The following is a 24,963-nucleotide window of genomic DNA, read 5'->3' as shown; positions in this document are numbered from 1 at the left end:
GAGAGAGCACAAGCAGAGTGAACAATAAAGGGAGAGGGGGAAGCAGAGTCCCTGCTGGGGAACGAACCCAAAGTGGTGATCCATCTCAGGACCCTGGCATCATGACCTGAATCAAAGGCAAAGGCTTAACCAACTGAGCTACCTAGGTGCCCCTAGGAGCCACTGTTCTTAAGTTTGTTTCTTACATATGCTTCTAGATTTTAATGTAATATAGGAAGTACTATATTTTTATATCCTCTCTTTTATACAAAACTACACCCAGTACATATTCATCTATATATACTATTTGTTTTTAATCATGCAACAATGTAATTGTGATATCAACATAACTAAGACTTATCTCAATAGTTTTGTTTTACAACTGCTGACATTCTATTTAATGAATGAACGATACATGATTTAACAAATTCTCTATTAATAGAAATTTAAGATTTCTCCTAACCTTTCCAATTTTAAACAGCAGAACAATGAATAACTCTGAAGGGTCATGTTTTCAAATGGGTAGAAGCAATAAATTGCTGGGTTAAAAAGTATATGTATTTGTATTTTTGACAGACACTGATCAAAATTAACACGGCATTCCAAATAGTACCACAGTAACTTATGCTCCAGTTAGCAATGTATAAGAATGCTTGCTCCCCCCACATCCAATCTAATATATTGATGTCTTACTTTAGTTTCAGATTAGATTTCCCTTTTTTCTTAAGATTTTATTTATTTGTCAGAGAGACAAAGAGCACAAGCAGGAGAAGCAGCAGGCAGAGGGAGAAGCAGGCTCCCGGCTGAGCAAAGAGCTAGATGGGGGACTAGATCCCAGGACTCTGGAATCCTGACCTTGCCTGAGGCAGGTACTTAACCAACTGAGGAACTAGTGTCCCTTTATTTCTCTAATTACTAGTAGGACTCCATTCCTTTCAAATGTTTATGTGCCATGCATATTCTCCTCTATGAGCTGACCATTCATTCATATTCTTTTCCTTTTATCTACTAGGTTAGCTTATCAATTTCTAGGAAAAGCTGGGCAAAATTATTATGTAAAATTCTTTAAATTTTCTGTTTGTATATTAATTATGGAAATTATAATTTTGTACATTCACACTTTTGCCCTTTCTTGAGCTGATTAATGATGACTTATCCATCTATATCGGGAGTTTTAAAAAAAAAACAGTTTTTTAAATGATTCTTTGTGTCCTGAATCATTAATTCCTACCTTCCATTTATTTGGTTATTCATTTCCTAACTTACACATTTTGATTATTTTTTTCTGTATTTTCTTTTTATTGCTTTGTAACTATGGATATTTCCCTTAGGCACTTCTTTGGCTGTAGCTCATAGGTTTTTGAAGTTTTTTTTGTTTTTGTTTTTGTTTTAATTCTTCAGTGTGTCCACATAATTTTTGAGATTTTTTTGAGCTTTACATTGTGTTATACTGATCTGTGTATCTATTTTCATGCCAGTATTAGACAGGTTTAATTACTACTAGCTTGTAATCGAACTTGAAATCTGGAATTTAATACCTCCAGTTTTGTTCTTTTTCAAGACGGCTTTGTCCATTTGGGGTCTAATCTTTTGTGATTCCATATAAATTTTAGGATTATTTGTTCTACTTCTGTGAAAAATGCTTTTGGTATTTTGATAGGGATTGCATTAAATCTATAGATTGCTTTGGGTAATACAGACTTTTTTTTTTAATATATTTTTAAAATATTTTATTTATGTATTTGTCAGTGAGAGAGAGAGTATGCGCAAGCCAGGCAGAGCAGCAGACAGAGGTGGAGAAAGAAGCAGGCTCCCTGCTGAGCAAGGAGTCCGACGCAGGACTCGATCCCAGGACACTGGGATCATGACCTGAGCTGAAGGCAGCGGCTTAACGGACTAAGCCACCCAGGTATCCAGGGGTAATACAGACATTTTAACAATATTGTTTTCCCAACTCGTGAGTACGGAATGTGTTCCCATTTCTTTGCATATTCTTGAATTTCTTTCATCAGTGTTTTATAGTTTTCAGGGTAGCAGGTCTTTCACCTCTCCAGTTAAGTTTTATTCCCAGATACTTTATTGTTTCTGGTGCAACTGTAAATTATATGCTAACAATGAATCATGGAGCACTACATCAAAAACTAATGATGTACTGTATCATGACTAATATAACACAATAAAAAATTTTTAAAAAATAAAGTAACTTGAACCACCAACAGAGAATGGAAAAAATATTCCAAATACAGATTCAGGATAATATTAAATAAAATCTCACAGTTCTGCATCCAGAAAAAAAATTTGTAAATGGAATTGCTTTGTTAATTTCACTTTTTGCTACTTCATTCTTAATGCATAGGAATGCAACAAATTTCTTTACATTGATTCTGTAATCAACAAAGGAGGACTAACTATACAATGGGAAATTGACAGCTTTTTCAACAAATGGTGTTAGAAAAACTGGACAGCCATAGGCAAAAGAATGAAACTGGACCACTTTTTCATCATACACAAAAACAAAGTTGAAATTGATTAAAGACCTAAGTGTGAGACATGAAACCATGAAATTGCTAGAAGAGAGCACAGGTAATAATCTCTCTGACATCAGCCATAACATTTTTCTAGATATGTCTCCTGAGGCAAGGCAAATAAAAGCAAAAATAAACCATTGGGACCACATCAAAATCCAAAGTTTCTGCACAGCAAAGAAAACAATCAACAATACTAAAAGGCAACCCAAAGAATGGGAGAAGATATTTGCAAATGACATACCCGATAAAGGGTCAGTATCAAAAATATATAAAGAACTGATACAACTCAACCTAAAAAACAACTAATCCAATTAAAAATGGTCAGAAGTGGGCACCTGGGTGGCTCAGTGGGTTAAGCTTCTGCCTTGGGCTCAGGTCATGATCTCAGAGTCCTAGGACTGAGCCCTGCACTGGGCTCTCTGCTCAGCAGGGCATCTGCTTCCGCCCTCCCCTCTCTCTGCTTGCCACTCTGCCTACTTGTGATGTATGTCTGTCAAATAAATAATTAAATCTTTTTTAAAAAATGGGCAGAAGATATGAATGGACAATTCTCTAAAGAAGACATGCAGGTGGCCAACACACACTTGAAAAAATGTTAATATCACTCATTATCAGGGAAATGCAAATCAAAACCATAATGAGGTATCTCCTCACATCTATCAGAAGGCTAAAATCAAAACATAAGAAACAAGTGTTGGTGAGAATGTGGAGGAAAAAGGATCGCTCTTGCAATGTGGATGGGAATGCAAACTGGTGCAGTCACTGTAGTCAACAGCATGGAAGTTCCTCAAAAAATTAAAAACAGAACTATACTACAATCCAGAAATTGCACTGCTGGGTATTTACCCCCAAAATACAAAACATGAATTCAGAGGGATGCATGCACCTTTATGTTCATTATTTACAATAGACAAACTATGGAAGCAGTGCAGAGTCCACTGATAGATTAATAGGCAAAAATATTTATCTTTATAGACACACACACACAGGAATATTATTTGGCCATTAAAAATGAAATCTTGCTATTTGCAATAACATGGATAGAGCTAGAGAGTATAATGCAAAACAAAGAAGTAAGAGAAAGACAAATACCATATGATCTCACTTATATGTGGAACTTAAGAAACAAACAAGCAAAGGGAAAAAAAAGAGAGAGAGAGAGAGAGACAAACCAAGACTCTACACTACAGAAGATAAACTGATAGTTACCAGAGGGATGGTAAATGAGGGGGGATGGGGAAAATAGGGGATGGGACTAAGTGTACACTTACCATGATGAAAAATAAAATCCTGAAAAAAATTCTGTAAATTTGCATGCATCTTCTCTTTGACACAAAAGTTATTCAATTAATTTTAACTTTCCAGGTAGAAGAAACTTTGGTTTCTAATTTTGTTCCTATTTTCTAACTTTACCGTATGTTAATAAGAGAACCTTCTCGGTTTTATTTTTACATTTTAGAATTTTTCTTTGATGTCTACAATGCCATGTCAAATTTCCATAAATATTCCATGGCACTGATTTATTTTATTAACATGATACAGACTTCAAACTATATTAATCAGATTTATCTTATTATTTATATTACTTTCCCCTTTGATTTTTATGAACGAAGGTGAACTAAAATTTGCTTTAATGTTTTAAATTAATGGTAATTGTACTAATTCTCCTAAATTTCCTTTTCATGAAAGTTTCACCCTTTAACACTATGTGTCCTTCTTTATGGAATTTATTGCTTTCTGATTTGACTTTTAATTTGTCCAATGCTAAGATTATGATTCCTGCTTTTTTCGTTTGTATATATGTGGTATAACATTTAAGTATCCTTTAATTTTCAGCCTTTCTAAATCACTTTATTTCGGTATATTTCTTGCATATAGATCTGCATTTTATTACTGTGATGAACTGTTTTTCTTTTTTCTTAAAATAGGTGATTTAGAAAAACTTTTACATTTATCTTCATGGCAGATGTTTGGCATTAGAGTCATATTTTACATTATGCTTCCAACTTTCATAGATTTTTTAAAGATTCCATTACATGTATTATTCTTTGGTTTATTTATACTTATTAATATCTTGAAAGCATTATAATTTTGCCAAATTTCTTACTCTGTAGCTATAAAGGAATAAGAAGTCTTCTATATGTTTAGCAAGTGTATTTTCCCATTATGAGCAATGATAAATTCAATATATTTACTCTTAATTTTTCATCTCCCCTGTGCCATCAAATCTTAGTCAGTAAGCCTCTGTTTCTAATACATCATTTGTCAACTTCTTATGGATAACCTCTGACTCTTCGGATTTACTCTACTTTCTGTCTTTCCTTAATCCTTTCCCACTTCATTATAACTGTAGCATTTCTACATTAATAAGGTATATAAAAGTAAATTCTGGTCTGTCACTCTAATTCAAATGTTTGTTTTAGACTTAGTTTTACTGTTAAATTCATTCAGTGTTCACCAGTAGTACTTAGCTATAGTCTTCCCAGTCATCCTGATTGGCTGAACTTTGTCCCCAGAAATTTTCTCAATAATTATTCAGAAAAATAATTCCTTGTATGGTTAAAGATTGTTTGGCAGCATTCTTTTTGTTTTTTTAAAGATTTTATTTATTTATTCGACAGGCAGATATCACAAGTAGGCAGAGAGGCAGGCAAATAGAAAGAGAGGTGGAAGCAGGCTCCCTGCTGAGCAGAGAGCCCGATGCGGGGCTCGATCCCAGGACCCTGGGATCATGACCTGAGCCAAAGGCAGAGGCTTTAACTCACTGAGCCACCCAGGTGCTCCTGTTTGGCAGCATTCCTTTTACTAAAATGATACTTTGGCTCCCATTTTCTTCACTTCAATATCCTATGGGTGTTGCTTATGTTTTCTTTATTGAAAAATGTTATAGAAAAGTCCAATGCCCAACTCAAATTTTCCTCTTATTTCCACACTGCTGAATATTCTTGACTTACATTTAAACACAATAGTTTAATTCTGAACTGACCATTCTAGGAAAATTCTCTCTGGTACACAACATGACTTTTTAATATGGATGGCAAAATCTTTTATTAGGACTTCGCAGAATTATAGCTTTAAGTATTTGTTTAGTCCCATTGTTCTGCTTTTATTTGGAAACTCAATTTATACCATTTTTGGAATTTCTGTGCCTTCTATATCAATCATTTTCTCTTTGATCCTTCTGAACTCTTATATTTCCATCCATACATATTAATCATTTTGCTTTCATTTCTATCTTCTGTGTATCTCACTCTGCCAACCACACAATTTATCTTCCTTTAGGCTTCCTCTGATTTCATTTTTATTTGTATAAATTATTTTTTCTTCAACAAAAATAGAAACTTCCCTCCAAAGTTTTGTTAGTCCATGATCCAATGCTTCTGTGTTATACCATCTGCTTAGTAGTAATCCTTCCTCAGAAGCAATTCATTCCTTACATTTTAAACTTACAGTAAAATTTCTAATTGCAATTATTATGTACTCTGTAACAATATTTTTCCAGTGAATGTTTTTATCTGCAGGTTAGTTAGGCTTATCTTTTCCACAATGCTATATTTTTAAATGTACTTTCTTAATAGTTTTAGCATCTGGGACTGGAATCCTTTATTTAATTTCTCCAAGTCAATTTCTTTTACTTAACCAAAGTTACATGAGTAATCCCTCTCTCTTAATTTTGAAATTACATGTGCTTCTCATTCAGTAATCAAACAACTAGTACATTTACAGATCCTCATATATGCATAATTTTTTTCCTACAAGGGAGATTTTGTTGAACTATTTCCTCTATTTGTAGTATGTCTATTCTCCCTTATTTGACTATTGATTTGGAACCAAAATAAAAAGCATATCTACTCTTTCAAACTATTTAGCATGTTACAGATGTCTTATCTAGATCTTGTGTAGTTTTCATCAGTGTTATCAATAAACTCTTCATAAATCTAAGCACCAAAAAGAAATGGCAACAGTGAGGTTTTGAGAGGAACCCCATCTAGTGATAATTAAATGATACTTTCTTGGGTTCATTTGTATAGAAAGTGAATTTTAAAAAGAATAATTTTGTACTGGATAACATAATATGAAAAACATTCCTTATATCAGAAAGTGACATTTGAAAGTATCTAAATTCAGGGCTTTGGGGAAAAAAGAAATATTCTAGATCTTTAAATCAAAAACATAATAAGCCTCAATGCTACAAAAAAGTACAAATAATAAAATACTGACTTAGCATGTAAGCAAAAGAGCAACTCTCATATACATGGTATTCCCTGTTAGGAAAGTTTTGATCAAAATCATAAACAAAAGTGTTTTTGTTTTAGTTGATGAAATATTTTCCTACATCCTTTAAATGAAAGTATTTTCCAGCAAACAAATAAAAAGAAACTATATTACTTAAATTATGAATTTTTCTATAACCTATTGTTAATAAACATTCTTTCATAAAACAGTTTTATAACTTTAAGAGTCACTTATGGTTTGTCCCCCCCCCCAATCAATAGGAAGCTATTATTTTCTGCTGTAAGATTATTCAAGTCAATTTTCATGTTCCATTATATATGAAACTATAAAAATACAATTTCAACAGGTATTTCCACAATTCATTATTTTGAAAAACATCAACTTACTTGTGACCTAAATGCTTCAGAAAGTATCCAAGAACCTTCAGAGCTTGAACCCAAATACTTTCACTTTTAGAAGCCAATAATTTGTAGATTACTCTAAAAAATACAAAAATAAATGACTTTTTAAGCAATTACAAATATTAAAAATATAAGCACAATGAACTATAAATATAAAAAATCTAAAGTTCCTCTCAGGATTTTAAATTCTTTGGAAAAATTTAAAAACTAACAAATTTTACTATTATTTTTTTAAACTTGGCCTGCAAATAAATACTCAAAAGTTCAAAGTGATTCATTGCTCCTAAGTATTGCCTTCTAGCACAATGAAAAAAAATCTATCTTAAGTAAGATACATGCTTAGTTAGGCTGTATCTCCCTTTCTATTAGAACTGCCCCTGACATTTCTACTTGATGACCTTTTTTTCTTGCTTATCGCTAATTGGACCATGGATAGATACTTGCCCAATTATTTCTCTTTTCTAAGCACTTGGAGCAAGATCTGAGAAACAATATCTAGTACTTTTTAGGCTCCTGAATTAGAAAATTATTTAAAACAGAAACTATAAGCAGCCTTGTTTTGTTTGCAGACATGAGTCTGTACACAAAAGGAAGAATAAAGCAACCATATAGGAAGTAGCAGAGAAAGTAAGTTGTTTCCTTATACCTTTCCAATTCCTTATTCTTACCCTAATGAGATTTCTCTAACAAACACATCATTCTGTTTTTACTTAAATTGGCTTGAGAAGTCTTCTGGTACTTTGAGCAAAGAAGTCTCTACTAACATATACCCTAATTTAACACATATAGTCATTTTGAACATGACATAAGAACAAGGCTATATCCATTATAATTTTCATAAATATTTAAAAAATTTAAACTTTTTCCAAAACATAAAAGTAAACATTTTTTCCATAAGGTAGTAGGGGACAATAATAACTAACTGTTTTGCAACTAATTCTAGAATTTAAGAAAGTTCTTTGAACTTGGTGGTGGTAATGATAAAATTAGGATGTGCTTTATTGTATTAAATTCTATTTAAAAAATAAAGTATTGTTTTATGTTTTTAAGATGGAGTCATCTAGGCTAAACAGAAAGTTGGTATTCGAAGATACAGAATAATTTTTATATCGTTTCAGTAACATTAAGAAAAGAGAACACATTACTTAAAGCTAGTCACATTTGTTTTAACAGTGGCTTATACTATTATAAAAGAAGATAATATATTGTTGATACTGTTTCTTATTTGTGTGTTACTCTAAGGAAGAACAGATTGAAGTAAACATTAGAGTTACTATTTCTTTTAGAAGATGGATTTTTTCTAAAAGCCTCAAGTTCCTAAATATGTATTTACATTGAAATCTATTTTCAGAACTTTTATGAACCAAGATCAGTAATGGAAAAAAAAAAAAGCATGAGACTAGAAAAGTTACGCATATAAGATAAAGAACTATTCAGGAAATCATGAGAAAGAACATTCAACAGTAAAAATAATCTGGAGAACCAAAGTAAAAGCTCACAGTCTAAAAACATGACTATACTCAGATATGGAATCAGAAACTCCCACAGAATTCCTGTTTTCTAGAAATAACTTTAAACTGTAGGGATAAGAAAGGTTTAAAATCTACCCAGGACTAACAGAAATTATGATTAACAACTGAAACATGAAAACATCCGGGGTCCTTACTCAAGTACATTACATAGGATTTTCTTTACAACTAGACAGTTGTTCCGTAACAAAACAAGATATGAACACAGGATTACAATATAGTGTGAATGGGAAATTTACTGACAAATCAGTTAATGAATGTTCACCTGAAATATAATAAGATAGTTAGGTGAATCCTAATTCATCAGTTTGAGCTTACTATATTAAGCCAGCAAATGATCTAAATTACTTGAGACCAGTACTTATGTGTTCTTTTCTTCAAAGATTTTCAGATATAAATATATCATATTTTTAGCTGCTGGGTTTAAGGTTGTACTATTACATGGTCTTTCTTAATGCTGCTTAAAATATCACCAGAATTAAGTTCATTCTTTGTGCTCAGTAATTATTAGTATATAGTATATAATATACCATATACTATATAATATATAATAATTACTATATATAGTAATTATTAATACATAGCATATAATTATTAGTAAATAATTAATCAGAATTTTCCCCAGAAAATTCTGGGTAATTTTATATATAAAATATAAAATATTTTATATTTTAAAAATATAATATAAATATTAAATATTAAGTATTTTTATAAAATATATAAATTTTATATATAAAGTTATACATACAATAGCTATACATACATATAACTGTTATCCTTGAGTACCTAAGATGCAGACCTGTAAGTGTTCCATTTAATAAGACTATTTTTTCAATATCTCTAGTCAAAGCCTACATTCTTCACATTTTTTTGAAATGTGCATCTTTGTCACTGTTTTGAACACAATGGTAACAACAGGACATGTTTAACAGGTGTCAGTCATGAGCAACCAGGCTTTGGTATTCATTGTGTCTAATCATTCTACTCATACTACACATATTAATTACTATTTCAGTCCCCTAAAAATCTAACCAAATATCATTTTCCTCTGTAAGATCATATTTTCACTGTGTCAAAGTAACACAGAATTTTGTCTGAATTTCATACTAACCAATCTAAGGTTGGTATCATTCACAAGGATGATAAGGGCATTTTTAATTGACCCACTTATCAGTCAATATAATAAATAAAAGACATACTAGCATCTAAGGTCAAAGATACTAATTGTTCAGGGGCGCCTGGGTGGCTCAGTGGGTTAAGCCGCTGCCTTCGGCTCAGGTCATGATCTCAGGGTCCTGGGATCGAGTCCCACATGGGGCTCTCTGCTCAGCAGGGAGCCTGCTTCCTCCTCTCTCTCTCTGTCTGCCTCTCTGCCTACTTGTGATCTCTGTCAAATAAATAAATAAAAATCTTTAAAAAAATAAAAATTAAAATTAAAAAAAAAGATACTAATTGTTCAGTCTAAATATAATTTAAGAAGAATAACTTTATTATATGATCAGGTTGAACCATATGAAACTTATTATTTAGTAAACAGTTAAGTATCAGCAAATTCATATAGTTCAACTCATAGTAAGAAAATGTTTATAGTTCTTAATAATTAGATGTGTAATCCTCTTCTTCAAATAAAGTAGTAACTCCATGGCTTGTAAACTCAAAAGGTCACAGTGATAACTCAAACAGGACATCCAATAGAAATGATGTGATTGCTTCTCTGACTTGGAAAGGAGTCCTTAAAATCTAGAAAACTGTCATTTGTTGATATAAATGGCCAAGTAAAAGAAGCACTACTAACATCCCTTGGCAGGTGTATTATTTCCAAATTCTTCTACAACCTGTAGAAGTTCACTGAGTTTCACATGTCTAACTTAGATTTCCTCCTCTTTGTTCTAATAATTTAGACTTCAGAAAAATTAAAAAGGAGAATCCCTAAAGGGCTAGGTTATAGGCCAATATTTGTAAGAATACTAATCAAGTAATAATTAATTAAAATCATTATAACTAAACTTCAAACTCTCTTGGTTTTGTCCTCTTGTTCCAATTACATTGCCATTTCCCAACTCATCATCCCTAATACTGATGAATAAAATAATCTACTTATTTTGCTATATCAATTTTCTCCCTCTCTAGTTCATTTTCCACATTGCTGACTATAAATCTAACAAAATGGAAGTCTGAGCAAACTGGTACCCCATTCAAAATACTTTATTTCATCACCAGCAAAATAAAATCTTAACTTCTTTCTATTATGTATCTTCCAAATTTGGCCACTATCTAGTTCTTTAGCCTAAATTCATATAATTTTCTTGTGCTCTCTTTTGCTGAAATATACCATGATCTCTTGTCTTCCTGAAAAAAAAAAAAAAAAAAAGAAAAGAAAATTGTTCTTCACACTACTTGAAATCTTTACTATAGCATCAATAAATTAATTACTCTTCTTGAGACCAAGACCCATTCTTTAAATACTTCATCAGTTTGAGTATTAGAAGATTAATACTAGTTTTCTCCATTTATTCCTTTCTTAGTGAGATTTTGCCATATTTATTCAAAAGTTTCTAGAGAAGGAGTTATTCTAGAAAGCACAACTGTACTCAATTAAAGTTTGCTAGTAATACCATTATTATAATCATACCTTATTCCATTTCTTTGATCAAATGCTGGTATCATTGAGGCTGGGTGTTCTGACATTAAAGCCACTAGTAACTGTAACACATCATGAATATTTTCATCCTGCATAAAAAGGATCACCAATATTTCTTTAGTTAATATTTTATTCTAGTACTTTACATAAAATAATTAAAATAGAAGACCCAGACCATGTCCTACCTCATGCATGGTAAGTAGGTAATTTAATATACTCTGAAGTTCATCTTCCTTGACCCCTCGATCCTAATTTTAAAAAATATGTATATTATTTAAATCTAAAATTAATACCTTAAAGATAGACATCAAATGATCAGTTTAAAAGAAAATAAGAACTTACAAGTAGTGATGTTTTCATTAAATCTTTAAATATGCCATAATTCATAAACTCTCTTTTTCCACATAATTAAGTAAATATTTGGAAAACTGTACCTAGTCTTTTAAAGTTGCTAATATTTGACTGACCATCACTATCAAAAGTTCGTATATTTTGCTCACCTAACTGTATTCTTATTATTATTTTCTAACCATTTATTCTTTTCTTAATGCAAAACTTTATAGGACCAACTGATGTATATTTTACTTTTATTTTCCATTTTTCTTTATCTTAATCTTTTAAAAATCCTACTGTGATAAAATACATAATGTAAGTCCTCTCGAACTGACACACAGTTCATTTTCTAGAATAAAAACTATATGCTCATTTCTTATGCATATGTTCTTTGTCCATTTCTTATATCCCTTAGAATGGATGATCTCAAAGAAGATCAGCAAAAAGTGAAGTTTAACAAAAGTTAACACTAAGATTTACTTTAGGATTTTGAAAGCTACTCATAAATTCAAAGTAATTACCACTAATTTAACAATATTGATTTTAAACAATGCCAAAAAATTCCTCTTTATTTAATATACTACAATTCTAAATTATGTAAAATTATTTTACCTTTAGTATGAGCTGTTTCAGGAAAAGTAGCATAAATGCCCGTAGTGATATAATTTCTTTTTGTGACGGCCGGGGACCATCTAGAATAAAACAGAAAACATAAAGAAAAGAAAAAAAGGGGGGGGAAATGTCATGATATTAAATAAGTTTAATGCAATTATGTTACAATACTATGGAATTCTTTTCAAATTGCATTTATTAGGATTATAATATTTGTTAGTATTAATACTATATCATTTCAGTTATATCAAAGGGTCCAAACGTTAATTTTCAGATTTTGGCAATTTCAAATTATTCACCAAATGTCAGATTTGGGGGAAAGAATTATTTCTTAAAAAATTATAATATTACCATCCATTCATAAGTGTATAATCATCAAGTGTTTACATAAATTTTTCTACTTTTATTAATTTAATAGGTTCCCCTTTTCCCCAAATCCAAGTTTTCTCAACATTTCTTTCATCTCCAATTAAACCTTTCTTCATTTAAAGACTGTCTCCAATTTCACACCACACAGTATATAACAAAGCACAGAAAAAGTGACACTCTATTGAAATTATTTGCTTTGCAGCTTTTCCCCCCCATGTTACCTGTATATACCAAATACATATCATAATGGACACTCAATAAATGCTCATGAGTCAATAAATGAAAATGAATGTCAACAGTTAGTGTATCTATCAATTCCATCATAACATCTAAATTTCAAAGTAATTAATTGAAAATATTTACTTACCAATAAATGAGATTATTCAATGATATATATAACTTACAAAGTATATAATAATTAAATTATATCTTTAACTATTTAGCTAGAACCATGAAAGCCCTTAAATATCAAGCCTTTCTTGAAGCAATAAGGATTTATATAGCTTCTTCATAAGTTTTAAAATAAAAATCCACATATGTATAATTTATAACATCTTTTATTCACTCAACAAATATTTACATACAAGTTATTACTCAAACCATCCATTCCATTTATTCTTGAGAAAGAAATCTCTTTCTCATTTCCCAGACCGCCCTCAACATTTTTTGCTCCACTGCTGCCAACAGTGTACAAAATACTGTTTCCTTCCTTACCAACACTTGGTATTAATTTTTTAAAAATAATTTTCTTTGTGGGGGAGCCTGGATAGCTAAGTTGGTTAAGTGTCTGACTTTTGATTTTGGTTCAGGTTATTATCTCAGGGTTATGAGATCAAGTCCCACATCCAGCTCTGCACTGAGCATAGAGCCTACTTAAGATGGTCTCTCCCTTTCTCTCTCTCTGCCCCTCCCTATCTGCTCATGATCTTCATCCCAAAAACACAAACAAACCTGTTTTTCATTGTAAAATACAGCACACATACAGAAGATGTAAATGTACAACTTAATGAATTGTATAAAATGAACACGTGTATTAGGTCAAGATACTGAACACTCACAGTAACCTGGCAAAGAAATCCATTAACAATTGGTGTGCAGATAAAGGAACTACACGAGTGAAGGAGTGAGGTCCTGACTTGAATTGTTATATAAATATTCCCACTATGACTGAATTCAAGCTCAGGCTACCAATGGTTTTAAAAACCAGGTTGTAAAATCCCTAAATATTTAATAATTGGCTATGCACCAGCTTGTTCCAGCATACTAAAGTCCTCACCCTACACCAGTCCTCAGCTCTGAGCCATACCTTGATCACATGCTTCAACTCCATTCCAACCCATCAGAGACAGCCATTATTTTAGTAATAATTTCCTTACTTTCATTTAATGAAATTGGACAAGTTTTATATTATCTTAGTGAGCATTCTTTTTTAATTGGAAGGATGAGAGTAATAATAGTGCTTATGTCACAGGGTATTTTATAAGAACTAAACAAAGCAATACATGTTAAAGGAATTAGAATAGTGCCTGGTCCATTTTAATTATAAGTATTCGGTAAATGTTAGCTATAATTACTATTTTCAGACATGGTAAAATGTAAAGAGGATATTGCAGAAGAATACACACATATGTATGAGTCTTATTTATATACATAATATGAATCCTTATTTTATAAAATAGAATAAACAGATATTTTACAAATATAAAAGTGACATAAATCACAAATGATACCATTTATGTAAAGTACAGAAGGCTAAACAGTCAATTGCTTAGGAATACACATATAAATAGCAAAGTAGTAAAGCATACTAAAAAGTAATAAGCATTCAAGTAAGGAAAGGCATAATAAACATAAAAGAAAACATGAAACAAAATTGAGCATAGTGTTATCTCTATGGCTGGGAATGGGAGGAAGGTATGACCAAAGATAGGTAAATACAGGTTTATGGTAATATCCTCTCAAGTTTGGTGAGACCCATATGAGGTTTATTACATATTTACATATTTGCATTTATGATGTATTCAAAATAGAACTTTGATACACCTATAATTTGAAGCATCTACATATAGGCATGTGTAAGTTGGTGTTTGTATGAACAGAGAAAAAGAGGTAGATGAATATAAAACTGGTCATACTGGCTCCTTGGGAGATAAGTAAGTTTTTATTTATAAACCTTTGTATCATTCTACTTGTTAACTAAGATCATGTATTACTATGGTACCATATTAATATAAATAAATTTTTTATAATGTACCTGACAGAATAATAATTTAAAAAGTGTTAAATAAGAGCTAAAGCCAAAAGACCCTACTTCTCAAGTCAGTGCCTGCAAATGAATTAGTACTATGAAAAGCTAGTGTGTACAAATTATCTTTTACAGTGTCCTTAAAAGAAAAAGAAAGCATTTCAGTTCAAAATGGTATTGAAAAAAGTTGTTATGTAGAAAGCCGTGTTTCAAGTAAAAGCCTCTTTTCACTAAATATCGAAGTTAATTTCAGATAGACTAAAAAGTTAAATTAAAAAGATACATTAAAAATAATAAATAAAAAGATGCATTAAAAAAGAATAACCGAGGGGCGCCTGGGTGGCTCAGTGGGTTAAAGCCTCTGCTTTGGCTCAGGTCATGATCCCAGGGTTCTGTGATCGAGCCCCTCATTGGGCTCTCTGCCCACAGGGGAGCCTGCTTCTCTGTCTCTCTGCCTGCCTCTCTGCCTACTTGTGATCTCTGTCTGTCAAATAAATAAATAAAATCTTAAAAAAAAAAAAAAAGAATAACCCATAAAGAAAAAGAAATTCTCTTCCAGTTTCTTGTAACTTTTCTTTAAAATATATGTATTTGGTTTCTTCCCTCCCCTCTCCTTGAAGAAGCCAGAGCCAGCCAGGCTTGAGGGTCTAGGGATGGGAGAAAAAAGCAGAGGACAAGGAAACACCAGATGCTGGCAAGGCTGAAGAAGCAACTAAGTCTGGCAGGACCTTCAGGGTCAGAGTGAGGAGACAAAATGGGCTACTAGTGTGGTCAGCAGTGAAGAAACAATCAGGTCTAAAGAGGTGACAAGGATCAGCCAGAGTTAGAGGTGAGGGGATGGTCAGGGCTGACTGGCAATATCTAATCTGAGAAGGTGATGGCGCACATGTCAGAACACTGCGTCATAAACTAGGATAAGCAAATATATAAATACATTATTAAAGATCACCTAAGGCAGATTTTTTTCACTATTGAAAGAAGAAAGCTATAAATATAATAAGCTTAAGGCTTCTTTGAACGATGAGTTTTTAAACTGGAAAGGAAGGTTTCTATGTATAAACCTGTATTTCCTAGATCCACGCAGAATCCCTAGAAGCAATGCCACTCAAAGAGCAGTTAAGTACAACAAGCACACCAAACACCTAAATCTTGGTTTCCAAAACCCACATCTACTAAAACAAACCAGGGCTCTTTGGAGAAATGGTTGATTCCAGAACTGGGTAAATATAAAATGAAGCAAAAACATCTTGTGGCAGAGAGCTAGTACTAAATAATTATAAACATCTGTCATAAAGAACCAAATCTCATGTGAAGGTCTCCTACAAGCAAAATGTGGGACAACCTTAAATCCAATAAATAATGATAAAATCCACGGGATAGTTGCTGGGCTAAATCCATTAAGCCTTAACATTTCTCAAGTTTCACTAAAACAAACCATACCTATTCATTTACATACTACCTATGTCTCTTTTTGCTATACACTGGCAGAACTGACTACCTGTAACAAAGCCCCTATGACTTCCCAAGCCTAAAATATTTCTGTGTGGCCCTTTGCCGAGAAAACGTGCCAACTATCGATATAGTACACAGAATAAAACAAATCCATGAAATTTGTGTTGATATAAAATGAACAAATAAATGGAAGAGAATAAATACATTCCTTCTTATAGAATTCAAACAAATAAATGTCTTAGAAAATATTGCCATTTAGCAGCAATCATAATAAAGATCAATATGGCAAGAGTCACTGATGAACAAAAACCAGGAGGCAAAGGTTTGTTGAAGAACAGGATATTTACACAGTCTCAATGTATTTCTCTACCAAATACTTATTATTCCAAAAGGGAAAGTAGTTAATTTTATAATGAAGAACCCTGGCAAACACCACACTAATCAAATGAGCAAAATCAATATTCCCAGTAATAAGACAACTCCGTGTCATGTGCCTCTTGACATGATATGATGCAGCAGAACTGGTATGACTTTTAAGCGACTCCAACCAAAAATGAAAAACCTGGATCACCATGAGCAAATATCAAACAAATCCAAATTAAGGGACATTCTAAAAAGTAATTTGTCTGTGTTCTTCGAAAATATCAAAGTCATGGAAGACAAAGAAATACTAACAAAAAACTATTCTGTATTGAAGAATATTAAAGTGACAAGGCAACTAATGCAATACACAATCCTCGACTGGGATTCAGAGGAAAAAAAAAAAAAAGATTAAGGATATTATTGGAATAATTGTAAAATTTAAATGCGAGCTTTGGATTAGATGACTGCATTGTATAAATGTTAATTACCTCATTTTAATGGTTGCCCTTGGTTATCTAAGACTATACCTTTTAGAACACAAACAGTAAACTATCTGAGGTAATGCAGTATCACATCTATAATTTATTCTCAACTGATTCAGAAAAAATATATGCATGTATATATCACTATATTACATAAAAATGGAGAATGAGAAAGTCTACGTGGTAAAATATAAAATACTGGAAAACACGGTGGGAATATGGTAATTCTCTGTATAACTCTTGCAACTTTCTATAAATTAGAAATTCGTTTTCTGAAGCAGAAATGAATATGTATGAATATATGATCTGTTTGGGGTAAAGAAACTATTAGAGTACAGTGTTTTAAAAAGGTGTTGAATCACATAGACATGATTCAAATTTTAGTTCTGTTACTTTGTACCAACTTTCAGTTTCCAAACTGAAAACATAACAGTGATTCTGACAATTTAGTACATAGTCCAATGTGTATGAGGTAAACATGTCTATGCATATATAATTACATTATATATAAATGACTACACAAAATAAACAGGATATTTAGTGTAGATTCAAACTCATGGTGAACATTCAGTAAATTTTAGGCATTATCAAGACTAAAAGCAACAAAAAAGTCATGAATGACAGAATAATATACCAGATTGCAAATCACACGATTTTTAAAGTCCTATCAATAAAAGGCATAACATAAGCTAATAAATGAAAATTAAAGTAGTGAAATGTTATTTTCCCTTATTAAAAAGATTTTTATGAAGCAATACTTTTCAACACTATTGTTAGTAAGCTGAGAAAAGCACTCTCCCATACTACATGGTTATTCTCTCAGTAATTTTAAACAAATCAAAGATGGAAGTAAATGATTATATACAAAGGAATAGATCACTGTTATTTATAGGATCAAAATTTTAGAAACATGTAAATGGTACATTCTTTTAGATTACTATGTATAGTCAAGAAGAAAACAGAAAAAGATCAAGAAAATCTCAGTTCTGTAAGTTTAAATATTTCACATATTTAATACAATGAAAAACAGTGGAAGAACATACACCAAGCTTGTAACAGTTCTTATGTCCGGGGTTGGGTTATGAATATTTTTTTTCTCCATCATTTTATTTTCTATGATGAGTATGTATTTTTATATAATTAGGAAACTGGTGATTTTTTTTATTTTTATTTTTTAAGATTTTACTTATTTTATTTTAGGGAAAGAGAAAGTGAGCACACCCATGCACATGTACATGAGCATGGCACAGGGAGAAACAGAGACCCCCAAGCCGACTCTGCGCTGAGCACAGAGCCAAAGGCAGAGCCCAATCTCAAGACCTCAAGACCATAGCTTGAGCTAAAACCAAGAGTCCGATGCCCAACTGAGCTACACAGGCACCCTGGCAATATTTTTTAAACAATACAATGAAGTATTAAATTAGTTTCTACTACACTTACATTAAAGGGTAAAGTTTGGGGGAAAAACATAAAGAAAGGTAACTATCTCAAAGGGTTTAAACAACAGTATTAGAACATCTGTCCAGAATCAACTTCAGCTAATTTTAATATTACAAATATATCTTCCTGAGCACAAAAAGCAATCAGCTAAAAGGTAGAATATTATTTTTTACCCGCCTTTATTCTAAAAATAACTTAATATTTCAGAACTACGAACTTCTCTACCACAAAAAAATTCTCAATATACAAGGTTACATTAAGAAAGACAGTAGTTCAGTGATATTTTCATAACTGTGCACTTCTGGTGCCTATAATAGTACTCAGGATATAGAATAGTATTAGTACAATGAATGAGTGGTAGTACTATACTTACCTAATCCTTTAGGTGTAATGCCACTACTGTCAGCAGGATTAATGACCCAGTAATAATATTTCAATGTGTGCATTAGCTGTAATACTGTTCCTACTCTGCGTATGGTGGTGTAAATGGTAGCAGTTCCAATAAATTCAGCCGACAAGTAAGTGTATAGGGAAAGTTGAACCTAATACAGAATATTAACAAAGCATTAAAATAAATTTAAAATGTCTCAAGAGTTTATATTATATACATACATTCTAATTTAAATGCAAATTAGTAAAGACCAAGAAAGAACCATTTATTATGAGGTTAAAAATAACTATTTATTAAATAGTATTTATATTTTTAAACAAAAATAATCTGCAGCCAACACATTCTAAGAAAACTTATTTTAATAAAGATAATCTGTAGCTATTAACAATGAAATAATTTTAAATGAGTTAATTGATCAAAAGTAACTGATAGGAAGATTAAATTATTTTAAAAGTTACCTAATCTAAAGCCCTTAATCAAAATATATTTCAGCAGCTCAAAGGTACAGAACTAACACGAGTCAGCTATATCACATTTGGAAAAAATATACACAATCATATATCCTAAGAGTTAATATAATTCCAAATTTTCTTAACCCATTGTCAAAGTATCAGAATCTAACCATGTAAGTAGAGAGATAAGTCAAACAACTTGTTTAAAAAGTGAACAAAGTTAAAGTTTGAGCTTAGCACCACAACTAACATGCTGAACAATAATAAAAGTCAGACCCTTTATAAATTAAGCAAAGTTATGTGGAATCTGGAATCTGAAAACCATAAAAGGCAGCCCACTCTCATGAAGAATATCACTCCATCGAATGTTTATAGCAGCAATGTCCACAATAGCCAAACTATGGAAAGAACCTAGATGTCCATCAACAGATGAATGGATCAAGAAGATGTGGTATATATACACAATGGAATACTATGCAGCCATCAAAAGAAACGAAATCTTGCCATTTGCGACAACATGGATGGAACTAGAGCGTATCATGCTTAGCGAAATAAGTCAAGCGGAGAAAGACAACTATCATATGATCTCCCTGATATGAGGAAGTGGTGATGCAACATGGGGGCTTAAGTGGGTAGGAGAAGAATCCATGAAACAAGATGGGATAGGGAGGGAGACAAACCATAAGTGACTCTTAATCTCACGAAACAAACTGTGGGTTGCTGGGGGGAGGGGGTTGGGAGAAGGGGGGTAGGGTTATGGACATTGGGGAGGGTATGTGCTTTTGGGTAAATTGGAAGGGGAGGTGAACCATGAGAGACTATGGACTCTGAAAAACAATCTGAGGGGTCTGAAGTGGCGGGGGGGGTGGGAGGTTGGGGTACCAGGTGGTGGGTATTATAGAGGGCACGGCTTGCATGGAGCACTGGGTGTGGTGAAAAAATAATGAATACTGTTTTTCTGAAAATAAATAAATTGGAAAAAAAAAAAAAGAATATCACTCCATTACTGATTTCCACTAGAGTATAACAGGGCTAAATTTATGTATGCAAAATTTAAAAAAAATTATGTTGATATATAAAAAACAATGTATATGTTTATTTTAAAACAAAGAAATTTACAATCATGATATAAATTCCGTATTCACAATATAAGCAATTTTCAGTCACAATGATTGTAATTATCATTATATAATTAGTTGCCTATTACATTCTCTTTTCTTAGTCTTAATAATCAGTGTACCAAATTCTTTCTTGGAAAGATATGAAATACAACTACTAACTTGAGAATGCAGTTATTGTATCAATATAATAATTTTCAGTTATTTTAATATTTATATATTTAATATTTTGGTTGCTGATTCTAGTAACACAACTGTTTTGGGTTGACTATACAATATGCTGAAAAAAAAACAAATGCTTTCTACTGCATAGTTTAGATCGTATTATTAATTTTACACTAAAATAAAATGAATGAGAATGAAATTTTTACCTTTGCAGGTGTATGTATCCAGATGGCTGGGTTGAATAAAATATGATCGCAAAGCTGCTTTAGCAAAGGTGCTCCATGAGATAAACCATCAAGGTATTTTGCAAAGGATAAAAATTGCTCCAGGACAGCTCTAGTTATATGAACTCTTGATGACTAAAGAAAAAGAAAAGATTTTCAAGCTAAAAATACTCAGAATATCAAATTTTAAGACTGCTGACATAATAAATACATATGAATTTTTCATAATGCCATACCTAATAATTTAAACATACTATAAAACCATATATTTCTTTTGCTATTCAAAACTTAATTAAATTCAGAAACATTAGCTTTTAAGATAATTTTCTGAATGACAATTTGTTACCTGAAGCCCTTTCCAGAATAACTGCAGGTAAGTAACTCAGGTTAAATAATTCCACTCTCAACACAAACTAAAGAAATAAAATCAGTTATGAACAAAAATGGTTTCAGCCCATTTTTATATAAATTGACTAAAGGACAGATCTCAAAGGAAACTGAAATGGCATAAAACTTATTATCATGATAATACATACACACACACACACACACACACACACACACGATACTGGAAAAGAGAAGTGCTTTCACGAGATCCAAAACAATGGGTAAATAAATTGACTCCACCATTCCACTGAATCATTTCTTCATAAAGTCACAAATAAGTTGCACACGGATAAATGCAATGCATCTTACTTAGCATAAACCTTTCAACCTAGCCATTGTATGAAAAGTACGTCTTACTTTCCTGGAAATACTGCCCTTTTGGCTTTCATGATCCTCAAATTCCTCCCCAGTGCCCTTTGGTTCAAAGATGGGAACTGCTGAAACTTATTTATTTGGTTTCTCTTCCCATAAAATCATTCTCTCAGTGATATTTTATGTTTCCATAGCTTCATATAGCAATATCTCTTTGCTAAACATCCCCATCATGATTTTCAACTGCCAATAAGCAACCTACTACCAATGTTATTTAGATAAATGACAGACCTCCCAAAATTAAAACCAAACCTAAAAGTTGAATTGTCCAATAGAGAAGCCACTAGCCATGTATAGCTACTGAGCCTTGTAATGTGGCCAGTCCTAGGTGGTAAGTGTTATAAACATGTGCAGACTTGAAGATTCAGAATAAAAAATAAAGCAAAATATCCTTTATAATTTTTTAATTGAGTATATGTTGAAGTGATAATATTTAGGATATATAAGGTTAAATTATATACATTATTAAAATTAATTTCACTGGTTATGTTTTACTAGAACTTTTTAAATAACACATGAGGCTTGCATTATATTTTGAATGGAAAATTGGAAAATACCACCTTCAAGTATAATTTCAGATGAAAATATTATAGAGGAAATGCTGTTCTTTAAAAGCCAATAATCCTGATTTGACTGTCAAAAATATATTTTACTACAGAAATGTTTTCTTCCTCATCTAGTGATCCTTTTTGATACTCCCTAGGATAAAGAACCATCTACCACTCAAGCCCAGAGCTCAGGTCACATCACACTTTCTCTCCACTATCCAGTGACTAAAGTCCAAGTATCACTACAGGATAATTAAGGTCTAAAAGAGTTTAAATTGTCTTACCAATTTTATTTCCCATAGGTTTACTTAACAAGGGCAGCTCAATAACTTTCTCTTAAGCATGCTATGCATTTCACAGTTCTACACAAGGTATCACAAACTCATATGATCACAATATTCAAATAGTTAACTGTGTATGCCTTTAGGGTAGGAGACAATAAACAGTAGTGAGAACTGCCCAAAGTACCTAAAGTAAATAAAATTCATAACTAGAAAAGAAAAAAAAATTCTTTAAAAATTCATAACTAGAAAACTTTTCAGTGAGCCAAACAAAGTATTTCTTTGGGTAAATTTTGCTTGCACAACAGCAGTTAGCTTCATCTGCTTTCTCTACTATGTTCCCTCAACTTGTAAAACCCTTGCATCCATTTCCTTTACTTAAAGGCAGAGTCAGGACTTTTCATTTAGTCATTTGGAAAATTCGCAAGTTGAGTACTTACTATTTGCCAGGGACTCTCCTTGGCACTGTGGAAAGAACAGTTAACAAAACTGAAAAACTCCTGCCCTCACAGAACTCAAATTCTAAGGGAGGAGAGGACAGGGATATAGTATTACATAAAAAAGTAAAATATGTAACAAGTTAGATGTCAGTAAGTGCACAAAAAAACACAGAGGATAGCAAATTTGTAGAAGAGTGACTAGGAAAAGGATTTACTGAGTAGGGACCAATTAGTTTTAAGTATGATAAGGCTAGTAATGATTTTTTATTACTATACTTGTATGTCTGACAAAACACCAGTGGTAAGTAGATAAGCAATAGTCCCACAAAATTCAAACCAAGCCTAGAAGCATAACTTTACATGAAAATTTAATAAGAAGATAGAAAAATGATCCTAACAATGAGCTGAATCATTAAAGCAAGGGATGGAAGACAAAAGCAAATAAATATTTAAGTAAAGAGAAAAATCAAAGCTTGAACACTCACTTTAAAGAAACTTTAATAAAAATACAATACTTTAAAATTCTAAAACATTTTATTTGTAGGTGAAGAAAATTAGAACAAGAGATCAACGGTTATATAAAGCTTTAGCCCCTCCTTTACTAGCTATAATTTGACAAAGTTTATAATTACAATGATTATAAATGTCTTTTCATTCAGTAATAATGACTTTAAGAACATTATCTGGTAAATTCTACTTTTATGCTTAAAAACTCTGAAATAAAACAGTCAGATCATGTTCCTAGATAAACATTTTTGGAGATTAGATTTTACCCTATAAAATTATCATGTGTTGGGGTGCCTGGGTGGCTCAGTCCATTAGGTGTCTGCCTTAAACTCAGGTCATGATCCCAGAATTCTGGAAGCCCTGCATTGGGCTCCTTACTCAGCAGGGAACCAGCCTGTCCCTCTCCCTCCGGCTGCCACTCCCACTGCTTGTGCTCCCTCACGCTCGCTCTCTCTCTCCTCTTGCTGCCAAATAAATAAATCCTTAAAAAATAAAAATAAAAAAAAATATTGTTGTGTTTATAAAGAATACTAAAGCAATATAAAATCAGATTGGCCATTATAAAAATATTCATTTGAGGAAGTAATTCATAATTTGAATACAAGTTTTTAACTTGCTGTGTTATAAAAGGATATGCTGGAAGCATCACATGAGGTCTTCCTTCCACATTAATAAAAAAGTATCAGTTTTTTTTATAGCAATTAAACTCTTAGGTGGTAGTTCTTATTCTAAAATTGATCTTTAGGAAATACCTTTCCAAACTTGTTGTTTCTTATTGGCCTACTCAAAAATCCAATCAGGCAGAAAATGAAAGTTCCCTTCAATAGCATATTATCTTTACCATAAGTAGTACTTCTTCCTTCTGCCTTCCATTACTGTTAATTATTCATATATCTTTCTTTCTTGTAATAAAAGATGATATATCTTATTCATCTTTTTTTCTGTCTGGTACCTGCCATAATCCTCGGCAGATATTTAACTGAATTCATGTTAAATTTAAGAACAGAATAAGAATAGGACAGATAAGACAAAAACACTGATTAGGAGAAGATAAAAGATGTCCAATTCTGTTTTAATGTGTTTAGTTTACAAGATTGCTTTAAATTTTTTTTTATTTTGATATTTGCTTTCATTTCTCAAAGCTATTTTAAAAAGTTATATTTGTCTAATTGATAGTTACAAATCTGTAAAATGCATGCTCTGAAATTAAAACTATATGACATTACTTTTGTGTGATAACTAAGGATATAATCTGTATGATAAGCGCTATATGAATTGTGATGGAACATATCTGGAAATAGAATTTCAGAAGCCTGGAAAAAATAACATCCACTTCAGAAGTAACTAAATCAAACAGGAGCAATGGATGTTATAGGGACAAGTTGCTATTCAGTAAAAAGAGGTCTTTCACACATTTAGAACAGCCCACAATGGAAGGGATCACCAGAAATGTTCATTTTTATTGCAG

At 31.9% G+C, this 24,963-nt stretch overlaps 1 protein-coding gene across 9 annotated transcripts in view; it reads right to left on the bottom strand.

The window, feature by feature from the left end:
* Positions 1-24,963, bottom strand: part of NBEA (neurobeachin) — a 667,980-nt gene that overhangs the window by 488,211 nt on the left and 154,806 nt on the right. For all 9 annotated transcript variants that reach the window (XM_044249587.1, XM_044249579.1, XM_044249580.1 and 6 more), the window contains 6 exons: positions 20,943-21,095; positions 18,984-19,152; positions 12,260-12,339; positions 11,500-11,562; positions 11,306-11,403; positions 7,130-7,222 (listed from right to left, as the gene is read on the bottom strand). In XM_044249587.1, the coding sequence (XP_044105522.1) occupies positions 7,130-7,222; positions 11,306-11,403; positions 11,500-11,562; positions 12,260-12,339; positions 18,984-19,152; positions 20,943-21,095 (656 nt within the window). The remainder of the gene's footprint in view (positions 1-7,129; positions 7,223-11,305; positions 11,404-11,499; positions 11,563-12,259; positions 12,340-18,983; positions 19,153-20,942; positions 21,096-24,963) is intronic.

Source organism: Neovison vison, chromosome 5 (assembly GCF_020171115.1).
Source record: "Neovison vison isolate M4711 chromosome 5, ASM_NN_V1, whole genome shotgun sequence".
Classification (NCBI taxonomy): Eukaryota; Metazoa; Chordata; class Mammalia; order Carnivora; family Mustelidae; genus Neogale; species Neogale vison.
Note: the sequence above shows the minus strand (reverse complement) of the source record. Positions and strands in the feature narration are given on the sequence as shown.